At 43.7% G+C, this 26,495-nt stretch overlaps 1 protein-coding gene across 2 annotated transcripts in view; it reads left to right on the top strand.

Moving 5' to 3' along the window:
• The window catches only part of GRK5 (G protein-coupled receptor kinase 5), a 163,784-nt gene extending 139,026 nt beyond the window's left edge, over positions 1–24,758 (top strand). For both annotated transcript variants that reach the window (XM_062635313.1, XM_062635314.1), the window contains 10 exons: positions 295–358; positions 1,142–1,282; positions 2,367–2,557; positions 7,354–7,391; positions 8,187–8,276; positions 9,494–9,702; positions 17,495–17,632; positions 20,069–20,206; positions 21,029–21,160; positions 21,900–24,758. In XM_062635313.1, the coding sequence (XP_062491297.1) occupies positions 295–358; positions 1,142–1,282; positions 2,367–2,557; positions 7,354–7,391; positions 8,187–8,276; positions 9,494–9,702; positions 17,495–17,632; positions 20,069–20,206; positions 21,029–21,160; positions 21,900–21,998 (1,240 nt within the window). In that variant the 3' untranslated portion in view covers positions 21,999–24,758. The remainder of the gene's footprint in view (positions 1–294; positions 359–1,141; positions 1,283–2,366; positions 2,558–7,353; positions 7,392–8,186; positions 8,277–9,493; positions 9,703–17,494; positions 17,633–20,068; positions 20,207–21,028; positions 21,161–21,899) is intronic.
• The last annotated feature ends 1,737 nt before the right edge of the window (positions 24,759–26,495 follow it).

The raw sequence follows: 26,495 nt of genomic DNA, 5'->3' as shown, positions 1-26,495 counted from the left end.
TACAGAACCCTCCTTAGTCCTAAGATGCTTGCAGAAATTATACTGATGACTCACTAATGTGTTGTATTTTATTACAGCTTAATATGTTCGAATTGAAAAGTTCAAGCCATACATAGCATTGAACTAATGGAATTACATAATTATATATTATATTCTATAATAGGATTACCCTGAAACAATATGATTATCTAATATTTGTGTCTTTTGCTTTTTCAAAGTATGCTCTGAAATAAATCACGGAGAGTGCATTAAATGTGTTGTCTTCTTTTTTTTCTGTATTTCCTTTTCTTCCAGGCAACCAGTAACAAAAAACACATTCCGGCAGTACAGGGTACTGGGGAAAGGTGGCTTTGGGGAGGTGAGTAGGTCTGAAAGCTTCTCCTAAAGAGCGTTTCTTACTTCTCAGGCACTGCAGGCCACAGCAGCCTGATGCGACAGAGGCTGATTTTCATTGAGTGCCGACAGCTTTGCTTAACCTCTCATGACAAGAGGCAGTGGGTTCAGACTGAAACAGGGGAAGTTTAGATTGGATATAAGGAAGAAGTTCTTTACTGTGAGGGTGGTGAGGCACTGGAACAGGTTGCCCAAAGAACCGGTAAATGCCCCATCCCTGGTAATGTTCAAGGCCAGGTTGGACAGAGCCTTGGGTGACATGGTTTAGTGTGAGGTGTCCCTGCCCATGGCAGGGGTTGGAACTGGGTGATCTTAAGGTCCTTTCCAGCCCAAACCATTCCATGATTCTATGACACTGTCATCCCAAAAGAACGCTTTTGAGAATTATTCCCTATTCGACTAACAGTGGAATGAGGGGCACACCCTTATTTGTGTTCTAACTGATGGCTGGGCAGCAAGAGTCAGAGGAGGGGTGGACAGGCTTTAGCTGAGCAGATTACAGTCTGCGCAGACAAAAGGAGGTGGGATAGGAAGCAGGCGGAGGAAAGTGGAATAATGAAACCAATATTACACAGCAGGTTTGGAAACAGTAGTCGGTTCCCCAGCTGCCCCCGCCTGTGCCTTATTTGCTGTGCCGCTGTCTCTAACCTTAAAAGGACTCGCTGGGATCAGCTCATGAGGAGTAAAGTGCAACCCAGATGCAGCGTTTGCTTCGAATTACCCAGCAATTGTTCTCTTTAATTCGCAGGTCTGCGCTTGCCAAGTGCGAGCGACAGGGAAGATGTACGCCTGCAAGAGGTTAGAGAAGAAGAGAATAAAGAAGAGGAAAGGCGAATCCATGGCACTAAATGAAAAGCAGATTTTGGAAAAAGTCAATAGTCAGTTTGTAGTGAGTATTGAACTCCCCGGTGCTCAGCTCCCTGCTCACCTGCTGAGCGCTGCTCTTGTTGAACCCAAGGCCTCCTCCAACTCCTCCAACAGGAAGCTGATTCCCTTTGCTTTGCACCTTCGTCCTCCTCCATGCACCTTTGCCAAGTCTCATTTTAGTCTCTGGTCCGTACGAAACGCACCAACCAAGGTGCCTGTTCCTGCCATGGGAATGATGCATTTCATAGCCTTGACTTGCATCAGGGCTGCATCAGCTGAGCTATTTTTATCCAGTGTGATTACCTGAATTCCCAGCGTCTGCGAGAGAGGAGCTTGGAGGAGACTGAAGGATATGCAAACCAAATAGATGAGAAGAGATTGGCTAGTAACCAGTGACGTGGAGCTGGTCTGTCTGATGTAGGGCTTTCCTGACTCATGCCAGCTCTTGTGTCTCTTTAAAAACTTGCCTTAGATTAAAAAGAGAGGTGTTGTTCTCTCAGCATCTGTCGTGTTCTTTATGCTTATTTTAGGAAACACTGTGAAAACAACAGATGTGAGATGTTTATTTACCTCTGGCAGAAGCAAAGATGATGGCACGTACTTAACCATGATGGGTAGCTTTTGGCTTGTCTGGTCGTTCCTGGGGCACCTACCAGAGCAGGAGTGCCTCAGTGATGGTCCATTTGACCACCACAGGACCAGGCTATCAGGGCCTTCCTGGGAACCTACTGAGATGATAGTTTTTGGACAGCTACCCAGCGAAACAGTGCAGCAGGAGGTGTAGATTCCCTTGGTTTTTAATATCTCTCTTACATGGAAAAGTATGCCTGGAATTAGTATGTTTGTCCAGCTTGTGAAGCTATCTGAGCATTAGCCATGGGGGTTTCTGATGATGAATAGGCTGGATTCAATGAATTAATCTATAAAATCCCAACATCTGATTTTTCTGTCCTTCCAAAATGTATGTTTGCTATTGCTGTAAGCCCCAGTTCAAATTCAGTTTCTTTTTTTTCCCCTTTCCTGGAGGATATCTTTAATGAGAAGTTAGTGCTTTCTTCTCAGCAGCTAAATGAACTGTCACAACTATGATACGAATGTTTTTCTAGGTCAATTTAGCCTATGCCTATGAAACAAAGGATGCATTGTGTTTAGTTCTGACCATAATGAATGGAGGTGACCTGAAGTTTCATATCTACAACATGGGAAACCCAGGCTTTGAGGAGGAAAGAGCTTTGTTTTATGCAGCAGAGATTCTTTGTGGCTTAGAAGACCTACACAGAGAAAATACTGTGTACAGGTAAGCACTCTTTAAAGTCTTATGGAATATCTTTTATGGGTAAAAAAAGAACTGCTTGCATCTTCCCTACTCATTGTGGTGCTATAAAGCTTAGACGCCTCAGTGCTGGGGCGAAATTTCACAGGGTACAAATTCAGTATGATTCAGTAATCATGGAAGGAAGCAGTTGCTTCAGTAATGCATCCTGTCTAAATTGCAGAGCTAACACAAAGCTCCCCAAACCCTACCTCGGTGTGCACTGAATGACATTAAGAAAATCATGAGCGTTCCTATAAAGGGATTTCATTGAGGTTTCTAGTTTGTAGTTGACATGAAATGGAGATCGTGCTATTGAAGCCTCTATTTTAATTAGCTGGATTTTATTGCACATCAGATGTGGAAAAGCCATGTCCTACCCCAGAGGGAGCACAATTAGCACAAGAGGGGGTTTGAGACACAGGGCAGGGATTCACGCTCTAGGACATGAACAAGCTTGATTAGCTGGATCATGATGGTGACCATGGCATGCCAGCTGTGGAAGGAGGCACACTTACAGCCATTCAATGGAGATGTCCTGCTGGCAGCATCCCACCCGCTGCGGGAGCAGCCAGCGGGCAGAGCACTGCCCGGAGCGGTGACAGCTTCGAGAAGGACAAATGTCAACTTCTCAGCTTCCAGTCTGGCTTCCAGCTCTATACAAGCCTTTTTCCAGGGCATCACATGGTTTACTTGCTGGAAAAGCAGGGTGGTTGCAGACAGAGTTCTTGTGACTCCATGAGGATTTATTTTTTCCTAATCAAAGACCAGTGGAGTTGTAAACAACACTGAATGTTTGCCTTCATCATCCCAGCTTGTGAAATCATTACTGCTGGCATTCACAGCAGAAGAGGTCCTGTAGATTGATGAAAGAACTTCCAAGGACAATGATTAACAATGAGATGTTATTTTCAAGAACCAAGCCGCACTTTAAATCATTCGATATGCCCATGTGTAATAAGCATTATGCATATGCTTGTATACATAGGAATTACAATATTGTTGTTCCTTGGAGGAGATCTGTAGCAAACTGGTACTTGGTTGCCTCAGTGTGACTCAGATCTTGCTAGCTGGCATAAGGAGAGCAGACAGATAACATGCTGATTGTGTTGGTGCTGGCCCAAGAAGGACATATTTTTTTTCCCGAGGAACAAAATGGAATTAAGTGTTTAATGTCAATTGAAAACTCAAATAACGAATGATGTGTCTGGCTTCCCTTTTCTTTAGAAACCATCCTACCACATTCAGAAAAGTTTTAGGAGGCATTATAGTGTTTCTTTAAGAAGTTCTGCATCACAAGCTTGCTTTACTGTTGAAAATGACTGGTACATTCATAACCTGGCTGGTGAAATGCCATACTAACTCTGCTTTCTAATCAAGCAAATCAGATCTGGCCACCTAAAATAGAAGGTGACTCTGAGGGAGTGTCATCCTACTTCCTTAAGCAATTGTTTTCATGTTACTCTTGAAAGAGTTGCTAGTTTACACCTCAGATGCCACATTTGTTTTGGTGATGAATGGTGTTATATCCTTGTAGGTGACATTTTCCAGCAGTATTCTGAGACCCCTAATTCATAATACCGCAGCATGTTTTGGGACCAGTGAGAAGTGCTATATAGGTTAATAAAATATAGCAGCTAAATGTTACCACTTTCTCAAGGTGAATAATTCATTGCAAAACACTTATTCCTCCAACTTAATTTCATTTTCTGTGAACAAAATGCTACTGACTAAATCACAGCATCGGAAAACACATCCCCATCTCACGGGCCGGTGACGCACGCTGCGGATGTGACCCGAGAGAGCAACCAGGCTCAGAGTTAGATTTATCTGATGCAGAGCCCCCTTTGCCAAATGAGGTGCGTTGGTGACATTTCTCAACTGCATCACATTGGTAAAGGTCAATGGGTCGATTGTTCATGGAATGCAAACATAGAAAGCTGATGGTTCTTTTAAAATTATCATTATATATAATTATATATATTATATACAATGATATATGATATATTTTATATCATTGGATGAATATATACATGTATTTTATATCATTATATTAATCTTGTTATGTTATACACAATGTTTATATATAACATGATATATATATTTACATATAAATTATATATGCACATATGTACTATAGCTGTGCCTGGAAGCTTGAGTCAGCATCAAGACCACATTGTCCTGGGCATTACACGAATATACAGTAAAGCCTTGTCCACCTTGATTAATTGAGTTGTTCATGCTGTCCTGTACAGCCAAATAATGTACTATCAGCTTTCTAGCATGGGCACAGTGCTGGCAGTTTGTGTTTCAGTGTATTTAGGCTAGACTAGTTTACATATGGGAAGCTATTTAGGGGGCCTATAGGGATGCTAGGGGGCCTATAGGGATGCTGGGGAGGGACTCTTCATTAGGGACTGTAGTGACAGGACAAAGGGTAATGGGTTAAAACTTAAACAGGGGAAGTTTAGATTGGATATAAGGAAGAAGTTCTTTATTGTCAGGGTGGTGAGGCACTGGAATGGGTTGCCCAGGGAGGTTGTGAATGCTCCATCCCCGGCAGTGTTCAAGACCAGGTTGGATGAGGCCTCGGGTGAGATGATTTAGTGTAAGGTGTGCCTGCCCATGGCAGGGGAGTTGGAACTGGATGATCTTAAGGTCCTTTCCAACCCTAAATATTCTATGATTCTAAGCTGTATCATTGGGAAGTAGCCTTACATGTAACTGTGTCTACCAGGGAATTTTATTTCTCTTGCACATTTCATACAAGAATCACATTCCTCCTTGGCATTTGGAAGTGTTGGCCATGCGAAGGAAGCCAGCCTTGATGCTGAGGAACCAAAAGTCTGAAGACAGAAATGACAACTGATGTCTGGGGGGGAAGGCAAGCCTGCTTTAATTGGCCACAGTTACAGCTTGAAGTGGGACTAATAACTGCTGGAGCAGAAGATGGAGTAACTAATGAAGTCTGAGTTCTTCAAGGAAAGAGTTCTTGAGGGATTTGGAATAAATTCTTACAAATAAATAGGAAATGCCCTCCACTGTGTTGCTCCAGCATTGGAAACCTTCTGATAGGCAGGGAAAGCCACAGCAGTTATGCTAAACTAAATCACAGCATTCGGCTGCCCTTCACATGTTTCAGTATTGTTTATTTGAAAAGTAGGCTTGGTACCAGTGGGCATTCGGTGAAGTTTATCTTGAGAGGTCAAGAGGGTCTGGAGCGAGCAAGAAGAGAAGATTGTTCCCATTCTTTATGTTCTTGCTTGAAATAATAAATAAAAGCGAGGCAAGTTTTGAAATGTCAATCTCAGCATTGTGAAAACTGTAAAACATCCCTCTCCATTCGTGGGGAAATTCCTGACACCGGAGTGGAACAGCTTGAACCTCAAGGCGGGCTCTGTGCAGTGCACGGATCTCCTGGTGCGAGGGTTTCTCTCGTAGAGGCCCCTCTCTTTGCTCTTTGAAAAGAAATGTGTCTTGCTGGGACGCTAACAGAATCAAGCTGGTTCACAAATGCAAGGAGGCCTTAGAAAAAGACGAGGCCAAGCACTTCTTGGATTTGCACCAGGCTAAACGCTGTTTCGGTAGGAGTCGACCAGATAAAAGTCAGGGCATGATGTTGTGAATTGCAGCAATACATTTTTGCCTGCCTCACTCAGCAGTGCTGGTGCCTTTTTCGGGCTCCTGAGCCAGCACAGCTTGCTCCCATCACACGTCCCTTCTTGGATGCTCCATACCCAGCACATCCCTGTCTTCCCTCCAGCACCTCCAGCTCCCATCTCCCAGGCTGGCTTCATTCCTGCTCTGTGTTAAAAGAAGGCTGTGCCTTGTCCCTACTTAGCAGCATGGGGAAGGCGGGCTGCATCTTCCCAGCAGCCAGCAGCATCCAGGAATGGTAGTGCCGGCTCACCTCCATAGGCACAGAAACATACCTTGGTCAAGTGAGGGGACTTGAGCATGGCTGGTCCAGGCAGCATCTAGAAGGAGCAACTGGTGAAGTGGGTTTGGTGCAGACAAACCTTTCAGAAGAATGAAGGTTCTGCCAAGACTCTGCTAAATACATGAAAACTGAGATTTACATTTTTCAGACGTTTATAACTTGGCCAGATTTGGGAATTCATTTTTTCACAGAAGCGATACAAGGCACATCTTTGACATCAGAGTGACCGCCTTGCCAATTTTCATGGTGCTGTTCCAAAGCACGTAGGCCCTGGAGTTTCACTGGAGTTTGTAAGAAGAACCTTAATGTGGGCACAGCGTTCTCTTCTTTGCCTTTCATTTTCCAAACTCGATAAAATTATTACATGTGTGCACAAGTGCATGTACACACATTCACTGATTTGGTTTGAGTCAGATGCCAGGCATAGAAAATTTGAGCCCAAGATATCGCTCTTTCCATTTTCATATGCAAATACAAGATTTTAATATGTTTTTAACAAAAGATTTTATAACAGAAAATGTGACAGAGATTTAACAACACACAGGACTGCATGAGTTGGTTTACAGGGCTTACAGGAATGGATGCATGAGTCCATTATAGAGTGGATTAGGAACTAAAAGTTTGGCTCAGTGAAAAAATGTAACTGGTTTAGAAAAAAACATATGGTTTCAGTCTATCTGTGAAGTGAGTTGTAGAAAGTTGTATTGGTTTCATGAGTTCCTTGCTGTTTGAGTTGACAGTCAATTGGTTTATTACCAGTAATAAATGCACTCACACGCTGTCAGATGGTTACGTTATCAAAACCAGCCTCATACCAGTAAGTGCTCTCTTTCATTTTCAGAGATTTGAAGCCAGAAAATATCCTGCTAGATGATTATGGTAAGTCTCAGAGGTTTACAGAGATGCTTTCATATTAAAGTAGATTAGGTTGGGTTTAGGATATATACTGTACAAAGACAAATAATGCTCTGAAGTGACTAAGAGGCTCAGCACATGCTAATACTGCTGTCTTGGGTGGGTGGAGTGCTGGAGCTCACTGCATGGATGGAAGGAAGCAGGGTTTGTTCTCAGAGCACAGCTTTGCTGGAGGTGTCTGCCTTCTTTCATTGTTGTTCCATCCTTACTGTTGCAAGGCTGACACCACACAAAGGAAGTTGTAATTTCTGTATCTGTGCTTCCCACTCCGTTTACAGAAGTACTTTCATCCTCTGCTGAGCCAACTCTCGGTTTATGCAGACCCAGGTACCCGTTTGCTCTGAAGGGAGCGATAATTGAATCTCATGATGACTTACAGACCAGATGTAGCCCCTTCAGCCATCAAAGAGCTACCGAATTATGTCAGCCCATCCATCCCCTGTGATCAGTTCAAGATACTTCCCTCCAGCCTGCTTCCCATTGCCTTTTTTCTGTTGTTGGTTTTAAAATACCTAACACAATCCACTCTAGTCTGTAGCCTCACTGTTAAAATACATTTCACTGCATTGTAATTCCCTTAATCATTCCTCCTGTCCTTATCAATGAAACTGCTCTAATTCAGCAATCGAAAACACTCTTTACTTAAAATGTCTGAAAAGTTCATTGCAAGGGTATTATAGCAATAATAACAGTTGTAGTTTTGGCCTAATCTGGGTCATATGTCTACTTTATGTTATTTGGTTTCTTTTTTCCTTCTAGGCCATATTAGAATATCTGATTTGGGTCTAGCTGTTAAAATCCCTGAGGGTGAATCAATCCGTGGAAGAGTAGGAACAGTAGGGTATATGGGTAAGTCTTTAGTAGCTCATCTTTTTGATAATTTGCTGAGATTACTTGAGTTTTGGAGATCTTTCTGCCATGTAAAAGATTCACATTCAGCTGTGTCTGGGTTGCTAGACAGCAACCCACCAAGAGTCATACGAGTGGAAATCAGAAGTGGGCAAAAGGATGGACCACAGCAGCTCATAATGAGATGGGTTTATAATCTTAAATCAGCAAAGAAAGTAAAAGGGGAAATAGCAACTGAGATTATAGGGGTTGTGCTGTAGTTTTATTTTAGGAGGACTGTGTGCTAAAATGGAGGTTTATTTGTAGTTGCTGTTTTGTATAATAGTTTAAATGTACATTTATTATAATACGGGTAAGTCTGCACCTATGGTCATCTTGACCAAGGTCATCTTGAGTCTTCCCCTACATGCAGGAGAGGCTGTGAGAAGGAAGATTAGAGGTGTGTACATTGGTAAAAATCACACTCAACTAGATCAGGTTTCTGATATTCAATGTAATTATTTGCATTCATTCTGTGGGTGGGCATATTTCTTGGAATAAAAATTGTTTATGCTTATTTGACTAAATGGAAACTAGCTGATACGAGCCACTGTTGCAGCATATGGAGACTTGAATGAAAGCAGGCAAATCAGTTGTCATCTCCAACTTTTGTTATCTCAGTTTAAGTTTGTGTACACACTAAGACTCTGTGCTTGTGAGCACATGGGTATTTGTGCGTACAGAAGTGAGGATGCCTGCAACACAGTGCCTGTAGAGCCAAAGCACGCTGGATGGTTGCAACACAAAATAAATGGATTTGGTTTTTGAATGGGGAAAAAATAAGTTGTAAATTAACCAAAAAGACAGAACTTGCTTTTGAAGAAATGTCACTGGTGTTTACAGGATGCGTGTTTGCATGTCATTCCTTCCCTAAATGGAGAAATCTGGAAGGGTTCTTAAGATTAGGCTTCTACTTAATACTTTGCTTCAACTTCTTTCTTGTTGTTTTAATTGGTCTGACTTAGTGGACAAGTCAGAAGACAGCATGCACATGGCATGGAGCATGTAGAGAGAAAACCATGGCATGTAGCATGCTGCATTTTCTGTAATGCCATCAACAGCAACCACTCTCTGTGCATGTGTGTTCAGTCACCAGAAGAGAACTTATAGAAATGTAAGGGTTTTTTGCTTATGTGAATATCAAGCATTTCCACAGGAGACATCTTTCTTCTCCACAGCTCCTGAAGTGTTGAACAACCAGAGATACACACTCAGCCCTGACTACTGGGGGCTAGGCTGTCTCATTTATGAAATGATTGCTGGGCAATCACCATTCCGTGGAAGAAAAGAGAAGGTGAAGAGGGAAGAAGTGGACAGGAGAGTGCTGGAGACAGAAGAGGTGTACTCCCATAAGTTTTCTGAGGAGGCCAAGTCCATCTGTAAAATGGTAAGGGGCTTGAAGGCCCAGTGTGGCAGCTTCATTAGCAAGCTGTATCTGATGGTCTGAGCGGTAACACAGTACCATAGATGGGCTGCAGAGACAAGGACTAACGAAGTTCATCTGTTGATGAGATGATTGCATTCTCTATTCATTCAAATTGTGTTTATTTGGGCTTGCTTCTCCATGAGATTCATCACGGTCATCTTGAGTCCTCTCCAAAAGTTTATGGTCAAGGGAGCGGAATCTATTCTCGTGAGACTTTGAATGTTAGTTTGCAGTCAAGAATGCTTTTCTGTCTTTTATAATCTTGGAGAAAAAAATAAAAAGGACTTGATGATGCAAGACTCTGATTGTCTCCTGCAAGGAACTGAAAACCCCACGCTTCCATTGTCTTTGGTGGGAGCTGGGGGTAAGCAGGACAAAGATTATGCAATGAAATTACTGTGACACTCAAATGTTGTCCCACCCCATCTCACTAACTTTCTAGCAGCTTTTCCCCCGGGGTGCCAGGGTATCCAGCTTTTTTAATACTGTTGAGCTGTCCTTTAAAATGTTTTCTCACTCTTTCAGCTGGGAGTCATTTTCGTAGCACAATAGCCATGTCTGACAATGGAAATCCTCAAACCCTCTGAGAACTCTCAAAGCTGTGTCTGAATTCATCAGTGTCTTGTCAACAACCATCTTCAGAAGGCTGCACTGTAATTTGGAAAGGGATGTGGCCTTTTTCTTAATGTTGTTTGCTAAAGAGTGAAGTCTCCTTTGGAGACAATGACATATCTGTGTATGCTGTGAGGGAGAGAATGAAGGGAAAGAAAGGTCAACAAATAGGTAGTGAGAGTTTCACCAGTATCTTGTGCAACAGGCAAGCAAACTGCGGATCAACAACATCGCTGGTTGGCTGGCTTCACAAAAAAGACACTGAAGTCTCCTTGCAAAATAATAATGGTAGCATTGCCAAGTATCATGCCTGGAAGTCATTAACTCACAGTGCACCAACTTAGTGCTGAATCCCCAGGGTAGTAATTAACTGACATCACTCTTGATAGATACTCTAGGCCATTCACTGCCCTTAATCGGCGATGCAGAGCCCCCACTGAAATCAGTGTGGGAGGATCTAGGACAGCCACAGGCTCTTACAAACCATTGCATGTACTCAAACAGCTTGCTATCGCTGTGCTAGTAGCATCTCAACTCCCACCAGGTGAGGAACAGCATCTGATGGAGCAGCAGAGTTTGTGCGTGTCCTGTTGTTAGCGTGAAATGAAAATGTTGTGAGGCAAAAGTTACACTCCTGTTGCTTGTTCTGTAGTTAATTGCAGGCATGAGGCATTATAGAATGAAAATATACTTCGAAATTAACCAACTTAAAGCTCAGGAGAATTAAATGTAGCATTGATGGGATAGTGCTGGAGATGACCCAGCACTCTGAAGGGAGTAGACATTGAAAGTCATTATGCTACAGTGGTCATTTTCATCTTCAAGCCATAAAGCCCTGGTTTCTGGGAGTCAGGGACCTCAGGAAGTTGTCTAGTTCAGTCCCTTGCCTCAGGGAAGCATGAACTCTATGTAAATCATTCCTGACAACTTGATCATTACTGCTTCACTGTCCAATCATGTGGCATATTTATTTATTGTGGTTTTCCATCCAGAAGTCATTTATCAAATGATAGCTTTAAAAATCCATGATTCAAATAAATTTTCCCAAGTTCTCTTTGCTCTTTATATTGAAAAAAAAAAAACAGAACTTTGTTCCTTTGTACCAGCATCTTAACAAGGAATCAAAAAAGTAATCATTAAGTACCCATTATATTTGCGAAATGAAGCATAAAGTTGCAGTACATAAATCTAACTTGAGCCTTCACAAAGATCCAACACAAAAGGCTTTCCCCATAGTGAACTCTTCAGGGCAGGAGTAAGGAACATCATGTTTTCCACCATGTTGCCTAACCACCTCTTCAAAGCTTTCTCTATAAGCTAATAGCATCGCCACCAGGAAATGTATTGTCTTTATTCCTTTAGTCATATGAAAACCCTTTTAGTGTCACCCCATGTCAACCTTCCTGGCCTGGATGGTTATGCCCTTTGCATTTTTGCAGGCGCATATCGTAGCTCCCATTAATCATCATCCATCCCGTATTTCTATGTTTCATTCTGTAAGTAATTTCCCATAAATCAGACCTCATTTTGGACTGAAACAGAGATGAATAATAAATAATTAGGAACAGGGGCAGCTGGCTTTCTGGGAAGCTCCCCAACCCATAGTTCCCATATAACATAACTGCCTCATGGTGTGTTTTTTCTGTGAAAAATCCAATCTTTCTAGGAAATGCTCCCTGTTTATTGTTGTGTCTTCTACTTCACTGATGTATGTGTGTGTTTTCCCTGACAAGTGCAGTCTTGCATCCAGAGATGTGACTTGAAGTGCATTCAAGTCAACAGTATTGGATGGGCCCATGCTGCTGTGTTCTTCTGTCACTCTTTCAGCGTCCTGTTTGTCTGTTTCCTGCATACTGTCTTCTCTGATGCCTTTTATTCCTACATCTCCTATTTTACTCCACAAAAGTGATCTCTGATAGGAGGGTGCAAAGGAGACACAGCCAAACTTTTGGTCTGGTGTCCAGTGACAGGACAGGAGGCTATGGGCACCAACTGAAACATGTGAGGGTCCCTCTGAACATCAGGAAACACTTTTCCACGGTGAGGGTAGTCAATTACTGGAACAAGTTGGAACTAGATGGACTAGAAGGACTAAGGTCCTTTCCAACCCTATTCTATGTTGTCCAGAGAGGCTGTGGAGTCTCCACACTTGGAGGTATCCAAACCCCAACTGGACACGGCCTTGAGCAACATGCTCTTGATGACTCTGCTTTGAACAGAGAGATTTGACTAGGCATCTCCAGAGGCACCTTCCAGCCTCAGCTGTTCTGTGATTCTGATCTCCATTCCCTCCCCAAAGTGCCTCCTCAGCCAGCCTAAAGCTGATGGATTCTTTTTTCCCTAAAGGCAATGTTTTCTCTTCCTCACCGCCAGCAACTCTTTCATCATGCTGCCACTCCTCCTGCTTTCATCCCTGGAAACCAACTTGTTCACACATTAGAACACCTTCAAGTTTATCAGCACTGCCTGAGAATAACTGTCCTTTCATCTGTCTTGAGAGGTACCTCGCACACATCGAGGTGGTCTTCAAATGATTATCATTGCTATTGTTGCTGCTAATGATAATAATAACCCTGAGTAGTAAGCCTTTGCAATAAGATTGTCACCCATGCCTGAGAGTTTTGACTTTTCAGTTGGCCAGATTGGGCTGTGATTTCATAAGCATAAGCAGTGCAATATACAGCCATTCTGGCATCTTCAGTTCCCACACCACTGTCTTGTCTCATCTGGTAATTGAGAGATGACCATGGAACTTTTCTGTTCTCTAAAATATGTTAAAAATAGTATGTTTACTTCTTTTTGAAGGTTGACATTTAACTGGTGATCCCGTAGACTATTTGATCATTTGGGTCAATGGAAGTGGTTTTACCATTCCCCTTCTCTCCTTTCATGAGCAGAACTTTGCACCCTTACCCTAGAAAACATTTCCCTTATATCTATAATATTAAGACTAACATCTTTGGACTTGGAGTTGTTACATGGTATGATCTAAATATGAACTGACTGATCACATGAAGATAAATAAAGCAGCACTTTGGGGACTGTTGGCTGTTTTTAGCCATCCTCACAACAGTTGTTTGTGTTTGTAAAGGAAGAAAAAGAAGTCGTGGAAAAAAAGTCTCAGACATTGCAGAGTTCGAATCCCCAGAGGGGAACAAATGAGTGACATGAAATCATCAGAGAGTTCTTCGTACCAGGAGAGAAGATTTTAATGTAACTTCACTGCTGCTACTCAAGACTTTTCTTTGAAAGTCCCATTCTAGTCATGCTTTGCCCATAACTCTGTAGACTGAATCCTGCCCTCATTTACACATCTCCAGTGTCATCTGGAGCCTTTGTTACCAGAACGTAAAGCTCTGCTGCTTGGTATCAACTTCATGCATGGTTGGATGCCATGGGCCATCTTCAGATCTGAAGCTCTGTGAATTCCCATAGGCTTTGGCGGGGTCTTACATTTGTTTGGGTCATTCGCACTGCAGTCCCAAGAGGGCTTGTCATCAGCCTGATGTAGTTGCTTTTGTTCTGCTCTTTATTCATATTAAATACATCCTTTTAAATGGAATTAAACAAAACTGTAGAGATGACTCAAGACATACTGATGTTATCTCAGTTTTCCTTTCCTGAGCAGATTCCCAAATGGGATGCATATTTCAGGCTATTACGCAGGTTTACTATTGCAGAAAGCTGCTGGGGCTGCAGGAAATGGTTCAAGACTCATTATTCCTTGAAGACAGGAAGAACTATTTCTTCTGGATTCTAGTCCTTGCTATCTCTTGATATCCATAACAGAAGCCAGAAGTGTCTGGTTTCACCCGTTGCCATCTCTAGGGCTGTCTGCAGCTATAGCTGAACAAATTCCATTAACTTCTTACTTTCTTCTCCACTGGGACTCTCCTCAAGAGGCAGGCACCGCTCCACAGCAGCAGGGCTTTGCAGGAGAACCATCTCCTTTCTGTGATCTTTCAGTCCCAGCCTATTCCCAGCGGCCTGCTTCCTTTTGTGTCTTTCAGCCACCCGTGACCAACTGCATTCCTGCTCCAGACACTTCCATCTTGCAGCTGAGGTTACTGAATATTCCCTTGTTTATCATGGAGGAGCCCAAGAATCCCCAGACTGCCTTTTTCTATCCTCAACTACCCTATCGCCTGACCACAAACTCCAGCCAACTTCGAACATTCACAGCCTGGCAAGGGTAAATTCCCAGATTACCCTGGTCTTCCCAGTTAATCCAGAGGCAGGGGAATTGCTGGCTGCACAGATGGATGGTAAAGTCACCCCCCTTCTTCCCTTCACAGCTGACTTGTAGAGCAGAAACTCAGAGGTCTCCTTTATCATGTACAGGCAAATCCAGATCTACCCCTTTCTACTACAACCTGCTCCTCAACATCACTGTTCCCAAAAGCTTCAGGGTATCAGTTCCAAAAGTGATGCCTTTTACTATCCAAGTCAGAGACATGGGTAGTAAAAGTGGTTCTTCCGCCTTCAGATTCTTCTTTTCACCTGTCAGGAAAGTCTTCTCAACATGAGAACAGAAGATCAAAAGAACTTTTGTCTTCTCTGCCCATTCACAACAGAGCAAACCAGATCTTGACTGGGAATTCCAAAGCAATCTTCTTCACATAGGCTAAATCCATATGCCTGTTGGGATTAAAAAGAAACAAAACAAACCCAAACCCTCTAAAATCCCACAACAAGAAACCTTGCATCAACACCACGAGAGCTTGAAGTCTCATGCAAGGATTTGAAAGCAAAACATCCCCCTTTTCTGGGAAAGTAAGCTTGAGAGAAGTGCCCAAGAAAGGTCTTTTCCTATCAGCTGGATAAGTATGGTGCTGTATCACATGAACCTATGTGCTCAGAGGATAGAAAGGCATAGAAATGTTTCTTCAAGTCTCAGTCTCAGCCAGTCATGGTGACCAGTCAGAGCAGATGTCACCACCTAGACCGCAGCAGAAGAAACTGCGAGGAAGAAAGGGATGTTGCTATCTGGAAAGTGGAAGTTGCTGTTATAGCCAGAACCACTCGCTTTTGCCCCATCCCTCGATCCATACAGTCTCCTCTGGCTATTGCTGCTGCTACTGCTGAGGCAGAAAGAGCTGAGCAGAAAACTCTTATGTCCCACAAATCCCTTCATCACCTCTTCTGGCCGCTTGGCCTCTGCCACTGCAGTTTACTCAGGACTGGCTGGAGAGTGATCAATGCACACATGGGGCACACTGATTGCCAAAGCCGTTTGCTGTCTCAGGCTGGAAATGAGGCCCCTAGCAACAAAAATGCAGAACTGAGAAGGCTGTGGAAGCCCGATAAGAAACCCACTGATGCCCAGGGGGTGGCAGAGCATTCAGAGAAGCCTAAAGAGCTGTGACCCTGTAAACCCGTGATAAGGACAAGAAAGCTTCGGCTTTAGCCAGACACCAGAGGACAAATCACCAACCTCACATTAACAGCAAGCAGTTGTTGCAAGGTTTCTCCTCATTGAGATGATGTGGCTGAGAAAGCAGCAAAACCAGAGGGTACTGAGGCATATCCTGAGCTGGAAAGCCTGAAAACAATCCTTGGCAGGGAAGGTGCCTGGCTCCCCGCTCCCAGCCTCCTGCAGCGCTGCACCTGATTGTTGATCTCCTGCAACACTTCTTTTCCTCTCCCACCCTCCCAAAGCTATTTGCCTCCTGCTTTCCTAATTGAGCCCCAGCCAGGTGCTGCATGGTACAGCTCCATGTGCTCACTGCCCTGGCTGTCAGGGACCCTGGTAAGATCCCTAGGGATTCATCCAGGGGGGCTCCCATGGGCTCAGAGGAACAAGACGAGGAAACAGCCTCAAGCTGCACCAGGGGAGGTTTAGACTGGATATTAGGAACAATTTCATCACCAAAAGGGTTGTTAAGCATTGGAACAGGCTGCCCAGGGCAGTGGTGGAATCACTGTCCCTGGGAAGTGTTCAAAACCATGTAGATGAGGCCCCCAGTGACATGGGTTAGTGGTGGCCTTGAAAGCGCTGGGGTAGCGGTTGGATTTGATGATCTTAAAGGTCTTTTCCAACCGAGTTGATTCCATGATTCTATAAAGCAAACCACCCCATGTCCTCCATGGACGTGGAAGGCATTCCCAGCGAGTTTTGCTAATCCTTTCAGTGCCATTGGTCTGCACAGCCCACCTGGGGAGGCAGTGAAGGGAGATCGCTGCTTTTGAGCTCCGGTTCGGAGCAACAAAGCTGCAGACGGAAGAGGAGGTGTGGCGTGAACCTTTCCGCCCGCTGGGCACCGGTCCCCTCCTGCCCCAGGGAAGAGCCCGCACACAGCTCCCACCGCTCTCCATCCCCAGGGGAAGCCAACGCCTCGCTGCCTCCGGCCGTGCCCGACCACCGCCCCGCCCCGCCCGGCCACCGCCCCGGCCCCGCCGCGCTGCCCGGTGGCTCTGCCCTTTCCTCTGCTGCCCCCCGGCGGCCCCCGCGCTGCTCTGCAGCCGCGCTCCCTCCGCCGGGCTGCGCCGGGCACCCTCGCCCGCCCCACTGCCTGAAGCGTGCCCGGCTCCAGGGGGGATACCCTGCCTATGGAAAAGGGCTGCTGTTGTTTCCTCCGTGATGTGCAGTGTAAGCGTCTCTCTCCACAAGTGCAGACTCCAGCAAAGCCATCCTTGACTGGTTTCAATGCATGTTCAGTTTTCTGTTGTACCAAGGCAGATGTCATCCATCTCTTTAACCAGCAGTTGAAATCTCTGTGCACATCATGGTGAGTTCACAGTTGTATTTTCCGTCCTTTAAGAGAGCATCTTGCAGGGTTCCTCAAAGAGCATAGAACAGTTTGGGTTGGAAGGGACCTTCAGCAGTCATCTGATCAGTGCTGAGTGGATGGGGAAAAAAAGAAACAGATTTATGAATCTTTACTTTTCAGCATTGCCTGAAGTCAGGGATAGACTTAGAAATGTCCCTGTCCAGGTGACGGTGGGCTTGTACCAGTTATTTGCAGTTCTGCCTCTCTTCAATGATTCAATAAACCATTTCACTTGGGCCATTAAGTAACAGCAGTTACAATTCCCCTCTGTACTTCCCTCTGGGCACATTCAAAACCAACTGGAGATAAAAATATCCTTGTGGAGTTCTTGCTTTTCTAACATCCCCTCCATTCCTCTTGGCTTGTTTCAGCTCCTCACCAAGGATGTGAAGCAGCGGCTAGGATGTCAAGGGGAAGGCGCGGCAGAAGTGAAGAGGCACCCCTTTTTCAAGAGCATGAATTTCAAGCGGTTAGAAGCAGGAATGCTGGATCCTCCCTTTGTCCCTGATGTGAGTACAATAGGAAGAACCCCCAATGGCCTCTTTCAAGAGACTTGTTTCTAAAGTATCTTCTGTCTCTGAGAGCTGTCATCACTCTCTGCATCGATAGCTGCCCTGGGAAGTTGGAGTGGGGAGCCTGGGAGGAAGAGGAGAGCTGATCTGTAGACTTGTGTATGCAGGGTGGGTGGCCTTACATATGGGGTGGTAATCTGGGAGTTGATTCTTTCCCACTCACTTTACACGGTCTTCCTGTGTGACACTGGAGACACCACTTGATCTCTTTGTGCCTCAGTTCCCAAACTTTAAACTGGGAACTTTTGTATCCCCATATCCACGGTAGTATTGTAAGGACCCCGTGGTGCTTGGAACAATCGTCAACGAAAGCCACATGTCTGCATACAGATAGATGGATATATATGCTGAGGTGAAGCTAGAATGACGAAGTCCAAAGGTCTATGGAACTGAGAAATGGACTGGATCATCATAAAAACAGGCATTAGTTACAGAGTCTGAACCAGGTTCAGGTATCAAGTGTCACCTCAAGCAGAGGAGTTAGCTTGGACTTGAGACAGCATTTTGAACTTGCTAGTGTTCATGGGGCACGGAACCCAACATTGAGTCCTTAACTCAGGTTTTCACACCCATCTTGCACATACTAAAGTCTTTGTTGCATTGGCAATGACAAAACCTTTTCCACTGTTTTGTGGTGTCGGTCTCTACCCCAGGGCAGAGTTATCTGATCATTTTCCTCCTGCGGGGCTCTCTTTCTGGCTGGATCTTCTATCCTTAAAGTTCCCATATGGTTCTAAGTAAACACTGCCATTTTAACGTATTAAGGAAAGCATCGTCTTGGCAGCTCTCATTCACGTTGCTGCAAACTCCACCAAACCAAAGTGGTTTGAACACTACAAAAGTTTACTTTAGCTGCTCTGGTTTTGCTTTACATTTTACTATGCGGCCTAGTTATTCCTGCCAATTAGCCCGTGGTGTTACGACCTGCTTTAGTGGGAAGAAATAGGAGACAAGCTACTATTTCTTTCTGATGTAGAAAATGAGAAAATTCTGGGCTCGAATTTGGGATCCGCCAGAGTGTATTAAAAGCTTAACTGTGGCATGTAAGGCCCAGGAGGCACCTCTGATGATAGACATATTTGCTAAAGCAGAGGCACATAAATTTTTATGGCTATTTATTGGGAACTCAAGAGCTGCTCCTAATTTAATTTGTTTGGCACTTCATCCGTAGATTTCCAAGTCTTTACTGAAGTCAGCCGAATCACCCAAAGCTATATAGCCAATGGCAGGGGTTGTAATCCAACCCACGTCTCTCCATCCTCTTCTAGGCTACTTTGTCTCCACAAAAATGTTGTGGATTGCAGCCGTCAGGAATGCAGAAGGAGGCAGCCTCCAGCAAACAGGACTTCTATCAGGAATCAGCTTGATTTGTTTGGTCACACTGCTCAGATCTAGATAAAACACCGCATGGTTGGACCCCTGGGCTGTGCAGTCATGGTGCCGTGTACAGACAGTAGGATCCAATACGTGTTTGAGTTCAGCAGGTCAAGCTAGTCCCACAAGCCACCCCTCAATGACTCCTGTGCATCAAAGGATAACTGTGTGGTTGATGGGAGCTCTCTAGGCACGCAGATGACCACACTATGACAGGTGATGACTATTTCTGCTTCCTGCGGCTGACTGCTGGGACAGGAGCTAAAAGCAGCGTCACTGCAAAGAGTCCACTCTCTGTCATCACATGTAATTAAGTAGTTCAAAAAGGCAAAGCCATCTGAGTATTTGTTTGAAGCAATGCAGCCCAGTTGAAGGAGTTGATAGAGGTGACGCTGGACAGCTTCCAGCAGCTGAGCTATTAATGAAAACAATGGAAAAAGGCCAAACCTCTTCTGTTTTCTTTAGCAATTAGTATACATTCCTCTAAACTTTTAAGCTGGAAACTCCACAGCTATCTGAGCAGAAGGAGCACTTCTGTTTGAGTTCCCTTTTCAGAGCTGTCTCCAGTGTGCCACTCACGAGCATGCTGCTTTCTTGTAGGAGCCACTCTTCAATAGAGAGGGAGCTGACTACTAGAAGAGACTACTACTGGTACTACTACTAGAAAAGACTACTGAAGGATCTGATTTTTGTTTTCTTGCTCTTTCTGTCCTTTTCCCTCACCTCTTAACCATATGCTACATGGATGACTAAAACCCGCTTTGGCTTTGCTGATGCTTTTAAGGACTTCATATGGGAAGCTTAACATGCTTAAAGCGAAGCCAGCCTTTGATGGAAACCATGCGGGCAGAGCGGGTCTAGAGAAGCAGGACACAGATGATAGTCACTTCTTGTTAGGCATTCTCACTTGACTGAATCTGTGAATGAAAGCACATGGTCAGACTCAGAAATATGTTTTCTCTTGCTGTCTCTCTGTGTTTTCTCTTTGTGCTGAGATAGCCCAGAGCAGTATACTGCAAGGATGTGTTAGACATCGAGCAATTCTCCACAGTGAAAGGAGTTAACCTGGACCAAACAGATGATGATTTCTATTCCAAGTTTTCCACAGGATCAGTGTCTATTCCATGGCAAAATGAGGTAAGGATGTATCATAGTAAAATTACTCCAGTAAAACCCCTAACACAGATGGTTTAAGAGGAGCTGTGTATTTCTATTAATACATTGCTACTGGATAACTTGCCAGACTTCAATGCTTTCATAAGTTACAAATGGCCTCTTTCAAGATCTGTAACTTACCACAGATGTCAGGTTCAGGTGACTGCATCTGTTGGCTCTGCATTGTGTAAGTTGGCAAGGATCCTACTGTACGTACTTCTCCTGGGTTTCTACTGAGGTGTTTCAACAACAGCTCTCAGGAACTTCTGTGGGCTGGCTGGAAGACCTAATGTCTCCTCCATTGGTGATCCTGATCTCACCCTCTGTCTTGTACCTGCAGCACATCCCAGCTGCTGCAGTTGTCTCTGGACCTTCAACTGCTGCAGGGTTTCCAGATCTGGGGCTTTGTTTCTGTTTGATATCAAAACATAGCCAACAGTTGATTTCATAATCCAGCTCTAGATCAAACAGCAGACCCACTTAGGCAGAGGGGTGCTAATAGCTGGGGGTTTGTGAGTATTCCTGTCTTTACCCAATGTTCTTCACAGGCCTGAAGAAAAGAACAGAAAGCTTTATGGGGCAGCTTCTAATAAGGCTGATGTGCAAACATGCAGAGCGGACTCAGCCTCTCCTTTTCATGCATCCTATTTGCCTTTTATAGCCAAGAGTAGGAATTCAGCTGTTAAGTCTCCTAACATATCGCTCAAGCTGCTGTTCCTGATCCTGACTTTGAACAACCTGGCCCTAATGCAATATATTCAATGCAGATGTATAATTTCTTTATTTCTTATTGTTTCCCACTAGATGATAGAAACAGAGTGTTTCAAAGAACTGAATGTATTTGGACCAAATGGTACTATTTCACCAGACCTAAACAAAAGCTACCCCCCAGAGCCACCCAAGAAAGGATTGCTACAGAGAATATTTAAACGACAGGTAAGATCTCCCATGACTAAGACATGGAAAATCCCATAGATGCCCAGTTCACAAGTGGTACTTTATACTGTATATCCCACATTTCCCATCTACCTCTTGATATTTTTTTTCCCAGCAGAAGTTCCAGTGTTGTTCCCAAGCTTTGTTTCCAGGAGTTGAAAACTTCTTACTCAATCTATTTTTCAGTATTATACTGAAATGCCTTTTGAAATGGTTATGTGGTTTTAATAAGTTCTTTGTGAAAGTCCTAGATTTATGTTTTTAAAGAAGAGAAAAGGCGTATTTTGAGTGCACTGGTCATGGCAGGAAACCAAGACACTAGAGAAGAGAGCAGACCAGATACTATGTGATGTACAGCTTTCATGAGGCACCACTTGCAAATCTAAGTAACATTGCCAGACCAATCTGTTTCTGTAGGGTTAAAACCATAGCTGAGCACTGGCAGGTGTCCTCTGTATTAGTCAGATTTAGTAGGTCCTGACGTTTTGCAGTGAATTGATTTGACTCCTGGAGCTCTAGTGAGTCTTTTTTGCTGGACTCCTCAAGAACTGACATGGTCCTCCAGACCTAGAGGGAATATGGGTAAGAAGGTGAAGGATATTTTACATCCAAAGGTCTTCAAACAAAAATCTTGCAGTCCAGTCAATCATGTTATCACCCTAAAAAGAACAGTGTTAGACTGAAAGAAAGAATGGCATATTTGGGAAGTCTAATTGTCATTGTCTTCCTCTTTCTACAGCATCAGAACAATTCAAAGAGTTCTTCAAATTCAAAGGCCAGCTTAAATCACCACATAAATTCAAATCACGTAAGTTCAAACTCCACCGGAAGCAGCTAGTTCCAATTCAGTTTTATGAAACAACATGTTGCATCCTTCCACTATAATCTATGGCGCTTCTATGGATGAGAGGGCCTCCACCATCGAGTGAAAAAGAAAAAGGATCTCCCAAAAAGGAGATTTTCTATCCATTCCTTCCAGTGGAGCCTCGCATTTTAAGAAGAATTTTCCACTCAGGTCTGTTTTTGGAGGTGGCACTCAAGACTGTGTGAATCAAGTTTGTCTCTTTAGAACATTGCAATAGAAATTCAATGAACATGACTACTTGCACGTATTTAACTAGCATCATACTAGAACTGAATTTTGTCTTTATTATTTTTAAAGGAAAGTTTTGTAAATTTCTCTATTGTCTCAGTTTACATTTTGTACATTTGTATTTAAATGAAAGTCAGACTTTGGAGGTGTATATTTTCCAAGCAGCAGCTGTAAAGCCATGTGTTTTAAGACATTTTTTTAAGAGAAAAAAACAAAACACAACAATGTGACTCAAGACTTCCAGAGCCTCAAACGAGAAATCATTCTTTTTAGTAATTCTAGAGAAGTATTCATAAATCACTTTATCAGACTGGGGTTTATTGACACGCATTTGTATGGAACAGTTTATGCTTAATTATTTTACATCTGTATATTTGGTTTACAGCAACACTGCATCATACATTTCTCCTCTTCATTAGTTTGTAACATCTCGCATTAAATGCTAAAAGACAAGATTTTGATGCATTCAAGAATGCTGCTTGCTACGCCTAAGGTTTGGGATGTCATGGGACCAGCACAGCTGAGATTTGCACTTCCTTATGTTGTTAGCTCATCAAAAACTGTTTCGTTAGAAGGGGAAGCCTGTTTTAAGCCCTTCTGCTTCACTAGTTTTTGTGCTGTTTCTAACAACAGCATGAAGAAAACCGAGTGAGAGGTGACCAGGAAAGCAAATGACCGGTTGTTTCTCAAGGACTCAGAACCTGCCCCTGCTGAAATGGGAGCAAAACAGAAGCGTTCTCCATGCTGCAGTCAAAAGTCCAAGGCCTTTCCGCAGCTGCTCATATCAAACAGGTAGCAAGAGAGAAATTCAATAGAGAAATTCAATGACCAAGAGCTTCATGACAGCTTTCTAGAGCTGTGGAAGTTCAGAGTGGGATCTGGTCTGCTTTTGAGCAGTAGCAGAACCTAGAGGTTGCATCTGCACTTAGAGTACTTCCATGTGTCATGCCAAACACACTTCTATTAGGTCCTCAGCTCAGTTGAGAAATATGTCAGTCATGAAACAGTAGCTCCCACTGTTGGTTCCATCATTCTTTGTCCATCATTCTTTTTAACCATTGATGAAAACATTGTTCCCACTAATATAAACAGGGTCAGGCAGGATCAGCAGCAGTACCTCAGGCATCAGAATCATGCTCGTCTCTAGTGTGTCACTATCTATAATTATTAAGAACACCAGATCAAAAATATGGCTACTTCCCTTCAATAGGAATTGGAAAACCTTTGTGCAGGCAGGATCTCTATAGCCCAACATGTTCTGTAAAACACATTGGCTCTCTATGCTCTTTACAATGTTGTCTAGAGTATACTGATGATTCTACACCTTTGGGTCATCAGGAACATCTGAGGGTCAGCCTGGTGTGTCTAAAACCCTTTTAGTTAGTAGGGCAGCTATCCCGGGGTACAAGGAAGCACTGTTCCAGTGGAAGTTTTAATAGCCAAAAGTCATTAGACTATCGTGTATATGTTCTATCTATCTGGCCAATGCAGGGGCAAAAAAGATGCAGGTTAGTAGGGGCAAATGTCAGAGTGAGAAAGACACAGGAATCACATACTAAACCAGCTTGAGTTCATGAGGGATAGACACAGAACAGAGGCAGGATTTATATTACACAACTGTCAGAGAAAAGTCAGGAAAAGGAGATGAGGCTTTGGTGCCTTTATCAGGAATAACGTACATGAAGGTGCAAGTCCACGTCATTTCAAAAGCCTCCAGTTTTCCTGGTTATTAGTAAACACGTAGTGAAGCTGTGTAAGTGTGCCATGGTATCACCAAGAAGTTGTTCTTTTTCCTGCAGATCAGTGTGGTCCAGAAATTCCTTTCCCCTGCATTGGTGGTGCTCAGGGAGCGCTTCAGCCACTCTCCCATGTCAGATGATGGCATTGCAGAGCTTATGGAAGATGCAAGATTTTAGAGAAACAGTAATAGATGAGAATTTGGTACAATTTTATCTGTCTGTATCAGCTATAAACCAAATCTAGAATGGTTTCAGCTTCCTGACAGGAGGGGAATGAAATATTGTAGAGGTGAAAGCCACTATACACAGATAGGGCTAACACCTCCGGTTCTGTTCTCATGGCCTGACATAAAGCTACGTAGGTCAACAGGAATCTGATCAGTCACTTGAGCACACTCTGGTTGAAGACACACTTGCTCTGGGAGGTTTTCACAGGTCTTCCTTAATGACATGTGGGATTTCACCTTATTTCAAGAAATGTAGGTTAGAAGTGGAGGAACAGATCTTAGCCAGACAACTGATGTGTATCAGCGTTCCTGGGGCAAGACACACATCTTAGTTCTTCTTAGGGAGCTGCAAATGTTGTGCAACTCCGATCTGTTTCACTCTAAGACATCACCTTCTGATAACAGTATGGTATACAACATGATCGCTTACCCTCAGCTGGTTTCATCCTCTACACTGATGTCAAAGGATGAGGGTGGTAGATGGCGCGTATAGTGAAAGAGTAAGCTCTGTTTTCCACTTCTGCTTTGCAGCAACAGACGAGTATATTCCCCATCAGAAAAATGTGGCTGATAATATCTACCACCATGAGGAAGGAAAGATGGTTGGGGGAAGGCTTAGCCCATTAATATTTCATTGGATAAATCTGATAGAATTGCAGCTATTGGCCCAATCTCCTCTGTTGCCAATTTAGCATAGGAAGACTAAATTTTCTCTACCATCTCCCACCTGGGAAATAAAATCCTAATAACAATAAACCCTTTACTGAAAGCTGGTGAACTAATTGCAAACATTGATTGTAGATGGCCTCATAACTCTTAGATGCTGTCAGCTTTAACTAGCAGTGGATGACTGTTTTATGACAACAGTGAATGGTAGCATATGTGCCTTCTGCTCTCCTTTCAGCTGGGACAGTTGCTGACTCAGCACCTCTAGGACTCTAGCACTGCGATGCAAAGGTGATGAGAGCTGCATTCATTGAGTCCTGACATTTGGAGGACGTTATGCGAGGGCTAGATATCCTAAATCCTCGAGATGGTATGGAAGAAGGATGCTTATGTGCACCTGAAGTGTCAAGCCTGGGATGAAGTCCCTCTGGATCCCATCCCCTTGGGAGCAGTGAGACAGAAAACAAGACCAGTTGAGGGAGATTTTGTGCTGCATCCATAACGTGTTGCTATCCTGTCTGAAAAACAGGATTATGATGCTGAGGCAGCAGAACCGTTGTGCTCTTTCTGTCTCCAAGCCCTGAAAGATTCAATCAATATCATACATCACTAGTGATAATGAACAGGATTTGCCTACAACAACAAAACCTGTAGAATATTCTCTTTTATTGCTTCTTTCTCCTATTTTTTGCATTATTATTCAGCTTTGCCCTCAAGACTGGCGTAGGACCACAGTCCTCTCCCTTCCACTGTGTGACCAGGTGCAATCTGAGCCCAGAACTCAGGGCTGAAGCCCTGCCAAGGCAGCACCCTGCACAGCCAGGCTTCCACAGACACTTGGCATTTGCCTCTGTGGAGCCAAATGTAGAAAACCCTGGGAGCCATGGGTGTTCAGGGGCTTTGGGAGAAAACACCTTACGGTTTCATCCTACAACCTTGGAGAGCCTTTGGGGTTGCTAGTATTCTGCTTCCAAGTGACTAGGTTCTGATGTGGGTTTGCACATAACAAAGGAGCAGAAAGGAGCAGTGCTTTAATAGCTTATTAATAGACTGATTCATTTTCTGTATCTCCTTTCCAATGACAATGCAAATTCTTCCCCCAAAATGCACACATTCCAATCTGGTTGCTTGTTTTAAATAAATAGATGGGCAAACTTTGCTCTTTCTAAGAATCAGAAATCTTCTGCTATCTGATCCTGCACTGTGCAAGCATGGGTTTTGTGTTTAAATTGTTACTGAGTGGTCTGATGGACCCTAACTAGTGAACAGGCTTTGATGACTCAGATGTTTGCTGTTCATCTGCCACAGTGTCTCAAGGTTCTCTTTAGTCTTGGAGCATATTTTCCCTCTCTCTGGATGGATGAGAGACTTTTTTAAACAAAGGGATAATGAAGGGAAAAATACCAAACTCTTAGTGCACACTTTTGACCTGGATTACCTAAAAAGAGGTTTCTTTTACAAGAATGGCCATGACTCAGTCTTGTTTCTGATCAAAACCCTCCTTGTGAAGCTTGGAAAGGTGTGAAGACAATCAAACCAAACAGGTACTGAAGAGCAAACTGAGCGTTAGGGAGCTGCAGAATTCAATATCACAGCGTTCATCTGGCCCT

The sequence above is a fragment of the Pezoporus occidentalis genome, unplaced genomic scaffold, assembly GCF_034315485.1.
Source record: "Pezoporus occidentalis ecotype Australia unplaced genomic scaffold, CSIRO_AGI_Poc_V1 ctg45, whole genome shotgun sequence".
In the NCBI taxonomy this organism is placed as follows: Eukaryota; Metazoa; Chordata; class Aves; order Psittaciformes; family Psittacidae; genus Pezoporus; species Pezoporus occidentalis.
This window is presented reverse-complemented; position numbering and strand designations above follow the sequence as displayed.